This window comes from Trypanosoma theileri (genome assembly GCF_002087225.1).
Source record: "Trypanosoma theileri isolate Edinburgh chromosome Unknown TM35_Tth_34_V1, whole genome shotgun sequence".
NCBI classification, from domain to species: Eukaryota; Euglenozoa; class Kinetoplastea; order Trypanosomatida; family Trypanosomatidae; genus Trypanosoma; species Trypanosoma theileri.
Window position 1 is genome coordinate 210,221 of NW_021639876.1, and position 6,512 is coordinate 216,732.

A 6,512-nucleotide genomic window follows, 5' to 3' on the forward strand; every position below is an offset into this window, starting at 1 on the left:
ACCACCCCCACCCCCTGCAGTGGTGCCTCTGCACCCAGCTGACAGCAATTCAGCGTTAACCACGTCAGCAGTGGAAACCTCCATGAATAGTGGAGCTGAGAAATCAGAGGTTTTTCCTGGGCGCGCAGAGGTACACCCACCAGCATTGACAGAGTTGGAGGGCCTCGGTGTGAGTGAATCATTGGCTTCTTCTAAAGTCTCTATTCCCAGCTTGGCTAGCGTTTCTGATCTTACTGATCACATCGGCGCAGAGGGTATGCCGTTGAAAAGTCGGTACGAGGATGATGAAAGCACCAGAGTGGAGACTCCTAATGATGATAATGATGAGTCGTTTACCGTACATCACGTGAGACGTTGAAAGTAGTTATTTCTCTTTGTGTTAGAGTCTATTTCCATTATTTCATTTTGGAGAGCGAGTAAGCCTCTTTGATTCATTGTGTATTTTGTGACGTTTTCTTCCTTCCTGTGTTCAATATGTATGTGTTTTGTTTTTCTGAAGTTCATGCGTACTGATGCGAGAGGGTTATCGTCACATTTGAAAGTGTGTGGTGATTTATTGAGGTATTTGTTGCCTTCTCTGGTTCGATACCCACATTCTCATGACTACTTTTTATGCGTGGTTTTATTTATTTTGGTCGGAAGTCATAAAGTTCTTTGAAGGCCACTGAAAGTTTTACCTGTGCTTCATACTGTTGTGAGTGTGAAGATCAGGAATATAGTGTTGCTGTTTCTATCATAGAGATAAAAAAAGAGAAATTTTTTTTTTTACTTGTTTCCATATACGAGATAGGTTCTGTGTGATTGTTCTTCACCACATATAACGTTTTTTTTTTTTTTTCTTTTTTTCTTTTTTAGCTTACTTCGCATCACAGTTTGAGTATCAAATGTTGCATTTTTCTAAGCTTTCTCGATTTGCTGCCACTATCATATTGCGTACTGGGGAGTGTGGTAATGTTACCACGTCCATCTTCCCCAAACGCTATGTGCAAGGACCTGGTGCCATCAATCTTTTGGGTGAGGAACTCTCTCGCCTCGGAAAAAAAGTTCTTCTATTGCAGGATCCTGTTGTTGCCACCCAATACAGTTCGAAATTACAGGAGTCACTTGGTGGAAAGGTGGATGCTGTTGTAGAGGTCTTTCAAGGAGAGTGCTGTGACGAAGAAATTAACAGACTTGCTGCTAATAAAGGCATTGATGTCGTTGCCAGTGTTGGTGGCGGAAAGATGCTAGATACTGGAAAGGTTGTTGGACATGTATTGAATGTTCCTGTTGCGGTAGTGCCTACACTGGCTTCCACAGATGCTCCGTGTAGTGCCCTCTCTGTCATATACAAAAAAACAGGGGAATTTGACCGCTATTTTCTGTTCCCTCAAAATCCCAGTTTGGTACTTGTGGACAGCGACATTATTTGTCAGGCACCCGTACGCTTCCTAGTCTCGGGAATGGGTGATGCCCTCGCCACTTGGTTTGAAGCAGAGTCATGTGCAGCGAACCGCAAGCCTAACATGACAGGTCGTCTCGGTTCTTACACTGCACTTGGTCTTGCTCGTATGTGCTATGAAACACTTCTGGAGTATGGCGTACTGGCGAAAGAGGCCTGCGCAGCAAAAGTAAACTGTCCGGCGTTGGAACGTGTTATTGAAGCAAACACATTGCTTTCTGGTCTTGGATTTGAAAGCGCTGGGCTTGGCGCAGCACATGCTATTCATAATGGCCTCACACTTTTGCCAGAGGCTCACACGTTTTGGCATGGTGAGAAAGTTACTATTGGAGTTCTCGCCTCTCTCATGCTTACTGACAAGCCACCACAAGTAATTGACACTGTCTACAGTTTCTGTGAGAGCGTTGGGCTGCCAACGACACTTGCTGACATTAACTGCGGTAAAGTGAGTGATGAGGCGCTTATGAAGGTAGCGATAGCTGCGTGCGCATCCGGTGAAACCATCCACAATGAGGCAGGTGTAATAACAGCTAAAGCTGTTTTCAATGCACTAAAAACCGCTGACGCCATTGGACGTGCCCGTCAACGGAAGTAGGAATATAATAAATCCTAAGTTAGTTTTCGGGGGAAAAAAGTAGACACAAAAGGATCCTATAAATGAATATGTGAAAAAGGGCAACGAAGTTTATCCATGGTGAAGAAAAAGTGAAAAAAAAAAAAAAAATGATTTTGTGTGCCTGACTGTTTTTATTCCTATTTTTTTTTTCTGGGTTAGGACTTGGTGAGTTGGGAAAAAATGCATCAGCTCTGTTTTTTTTTTTTTTTTTTTTTAGTCTTATTTGTGAAACTTAGTAAAGATAGTGGAGGCAGAATAGTTGATATTTTGTGTTACCTTTCTTTTTGTAGTAATAATGATAGTAATACTATCTTGTTGTCTTGTTTGGACTTCTAGACCTGTGAGAATCAGTCAGGGAAATGGATTTTTTTTTTTTTTTTCCTATGATCCTTATCCCCTTGTAACCATTCATGGTGTTATAGTCTAAATCGTCAAGGGACTCTAGGTGCTGACCCTCTCTCAATGGCTAATCTCTAACAATAAGTATAGTTGGTTGTTATTGCTATGAATATCTCTTGGAAAAAGGTTAAAGGGGATCTGAAATAGTATGGGGATTTTTCTCACGTTTTGTTTTGTTTTGTTTGTGCATGATGGCTTTGGATATCGAAGCTAAAGGGGGATTATAAAGAGAATCTCACGCTTTTTTTCTTTAATTATTTTCTTTATTGTTATTTTTTTTTTTTTTTCCTTGGCTATTCTGTATGCGCAAAAAAAAAAAAAAAAAAAAAAAAAAAAAAAAAAAAAAAAAAAAAAAAAAAAACGAAGGTGGTACAAAAGCATTAAAAAAAGGAAAAAAAAGAAGACAAAGGGAGGAAACAAATAGATGTTAGTGAGACAAGAGGGAAGTCTAACGTCATCATGTGTACTGGAAAAGAACAATGATCCTGCTGCAATACTCTGTGCCTTTCTTATGGCAAGACGTGGATGGAGTCGTTCTCGCATTGCTCTCACACTTGGTGTTCCTCCGTTGGTGGTGGAAGAGTGTATTCGCAGCGGTGTATCCTCAGCAGAACTTCGAAAACAAATGGCTCATTGGGTCACAGAATACAAGGATGAACCGTTACCACCAATGCTAGTGAGGGCTGTCCTTAACGCCGTACCCCAAACAAGAACTACAACTGCAATAGACTTTCATAAAAATGGTGAACCCTTTTCTGCATTAGATCCTGTTACACGGGCACTTTTCCTTGATTTGAGTTCTAGTGTTGGTCAGAGCTTTATCTCTATTCTTAATGATCCACGAGAAACGAGAGTTAATAGCAATAACAATAGTTGGGGATCTTGGTTCGGTCACGTTGTTTTTGGTACACGTGATAGTGGACGTGTAAGAGGTACTGAAGGTGGTATTGATGGGGTGAGTCCATCCCTATCATCATCAGAGTCTTTACTTGCACGTTATAATCTACAGGAAGACTATTCTTCATACCTTCACCTTGTTTCTGCACCATATAATGTTAATCGTGAAGAAGGACGACATAGGACTTCAATATCAAGTTCAAATATCCAACTTGCTAACACTGATGGTATTTCTCTCTTACATGAAAATTTTCCGTGGCCATCAGATGTTCCAGATGAGTTTTTCAAATCTTCTTATGATCCTAAAAATGAACTTTGGCTCTTGGAGCAAAAGATAATGGAGCAAATAAAAGAGAGAACAGAAAAAGAAGAGGGTGATGGTACCGGTGATTCAGAGACGTTTACAGATGATTTTGAGGTGATTGAATCTAGAATGAAGGAACTTCGAAAATGGGAAAGTGCTGTTGAACATTGTCTACTTCAACATGTTCAAAGTCGATCAGAAGAATTTTTTTCTACTTCGCATGAATTAGGAGATCGAGCAGCAGAGGCAGAAAAGACACTAAAGGATCTTCAACAAACTAGATCAGATATTGGAGTGTTTGGAAAAAGTTTAGTTCGAGAAATGATGGTAATTGCGCAACGTTATAGAACTCGAAATAATCTTCGTGCTTTGCTTGATTTGGCAGAAATAGTAACATCTGTTTCTTCTCAAGTGGCAGCTGTTGAGAATTGGGTAGCACTTCCTGAGCGAGATATGATGGAACTTTTATTTGTTGTTGAGAACTACTGCTCCATACAAGATACTATTAATCTAGATAATAATGTGGAAACGCATATTAGGAAAAAAACTTCTACAGAAGTAAATTCAATGATGAAATTAACTTCGTTGAGAGATCTTCCACAACGTCTAATGCAAGTGAAGGAAAAACTCTGCATTATGATTATGGAAGAAATGCAAGCAGGTCTTATTCCTAATATACGAAATGATGTTGATGATGGCTGTGTTGTAAGGGCGTTTCTTTCTGCTGTTAGTATGGGTATGTGGTCTACAACTGTAAAACATTGTCGAGATCAACTTCTTGAGGCACTTTGGATGAGTGTTCGTGAGACATTTATAGCTTTTATAATGAGTAACTGTACACTTAGTGATCATACAGCTGATACTCTTCTTTCAACTGCAGTAACGGCTCATTCCTTTCGTGAGGAAAAACTAAAATTGTTTAATCATAGTAGCTCTTGTCGGTTCCCTATGTACATGCAGTTAGTGAGTCATATTCTGAATCATATCCTACAATTTGTTAATCAAGCAGCTCAACGTTGGGGTTTTCTAGTTCTTGAAAGTATTCCAAATCCTGAGAAAAACACTAATAACACTAATAATAATAATAATAATAATAATAATAATAATAATAATAATAATAATAATAATAATAATAATGAGAATAGTAGTGTACCAACTGCAGAGGACACTAAAAAATATTTATCTATCTTGTGTACAGGGGCTGAAGGTATTGTTGCCATGCTACTGGAAGTACGAAGTCAACAAGGGAAAGCACCAACAAATGTTCGAGAACTTGAAGCGCTTGTATCAGTAGGATGTGATTTTTTACCAAATATGGTAAATGAATTACAAGGAGTTTTGTCAGTTTGTGGGAATATTGGTGATCCATGGACATTTATCTCAGGGAAACAAATGAAGTCTGCTGTAACAAAACTAACCAAAGAACACTTTCGATCTCATCACGTAGAAAGTATAGAAAAACTACGTGTAACAATTGAGAATGAAACATGGCAGCGAGAACCTGTTGACGTTGCATTTCAATCTTGTGTGGATATACTTTGTAATAGTGATGATGTGGCCATTACAGAACTGCAAGCACGTGCTGTTTTTACTGACCTAACAAGTGGTAGTAGACATAAACCTGTTTGTTTATCTGTATCATCATCATCAACAACAACGACAACGACGACAACAACAATGGTACGAGAAACAAATGTAGGGAATACAGAAGATAATTTGGAAAATAATCCAAGAGTAGTGAAAAATACACTCTTGTTTCTCCCACCTGTAGGAGAACATTCTAAAGGACGGGTGGTAAGTAGATCACTATTATTATTAATTGAAATGCTACGAGACTATGATGACTATTTAGGTCGTTTTCCTTTCCTTGCTTTTGACATCATGGGAAAGATGTATGATCTTCTTAGACTTTATGATTCACAATGTGCTGCACTCATTTTAGGAGCTATGGCTGTTGAAAATGGTGTTCTTCAGACTATAACAATGCAGCATATGGCTATTGCTTCTCAGAATTTGGGATTTTTATATGATGCCATACCTCTTATGCAAAAACGTTGGCTTAAGGCAACATCTGCTGATAAATTGCCACCTGCTAGTTGTGATGATATGGCGAGAGTTCGTAAGGATTGTTGGACTTTCCGCTGTGAGATTTTTGGTAAAATATCTGCCTTAGTGAGAGAGAAGGTAGATGGTCTTGGAACCGTCCCTGCTGAACAGTGGCAGACATCCGGTAATGAATGGGTAATGACAATGTTGCGAGAGGTGGCGAGATTAATGCGAGCATTAAAGCCATTGATGCCACCAGAGGATTGTCGTGGTGTCGTAGTGCCACTTCTCGGGACGTTTGCTCGAATGATTCGTGCCGTAACGCTCTCGCCTGTTGTGGATGGAGACTTGAGAAGTGTCATGCAATTAGATGTTATCGTTTTTAAAACAAACGTGGAAAAGTTCGGTTTCGATGTACTTCGTTGTGCTGAACTGTACGCATCCATAACAGAGGCGATGACGGCGCCAGTGGAACCGTGTTCATCAGAGGAGAGTGTTGTGGCATGGTTTTTTAGTGATGATAAATCATCATGATAGTGCATAATGTACCCAGACCTCTTTTTGTTTTGTTTTGTTTTGTTGTTTTTTTTTTCCTACTTTTCTATTATTTTCTTTTTTTTTTTCATCATTTTTATTTGGTGTTGTGGTAATGATAAGAAGAAAAAAAAAAATAAAAGAAAAAGAAATGAAGTAAAAGAGGAGGAGATCAGTGTACTTTTTGCGCTCATTGCATGTATTATTGTTTGTTAGTGGGATGAAATATTCGCTTGTTTTTCCCTATATGTTTTTGACATTTTTTTTTTTTTTTT

General features: G+C 39.0%; 2 protein-coding genes across 2 annotated transcripts; both read left to right on the forward strand.

Annotated features, from left to right (window-relative positions):
- Positions 1-884: 884 nt before the first annotated feature.
- On the forward strand, positions 885-2,036 carry TM35_000342010 (glycerol dehydrogenase; the record flags this gene model as incomplete). Its single annotated transcript, XM_029029099.1, has 1 exon — positions 885-2,036. The coding sequence occupies one exon, from the start codon at positions 885-887 to the stop codon at positions 2,034-2,036; it is 1,152 nt and encodes a 383-aa protein (XP_028879655.1).
- An 844-nt stretch (positions 2,037-2,880) lies between these two features.
- TM35_000342020 (uncharacterized protein) lies at positions 2,881-6,237 on the forward strand (the record flags this gene model as incomplete). Its single annotated transcript, XM_029029100.1, has 1 exon — positions 2,881-6,237. The coding sequence occupies one exon, from the start codon at positions 2,881-2,883 to the stop codon at positions 6,235-6,237; it is 3,357 nt and encodes a 1,118-aa protein (XP_028879656.1).
- Positions 6,238-6,512: the final 275 nt, after the last annotated feature.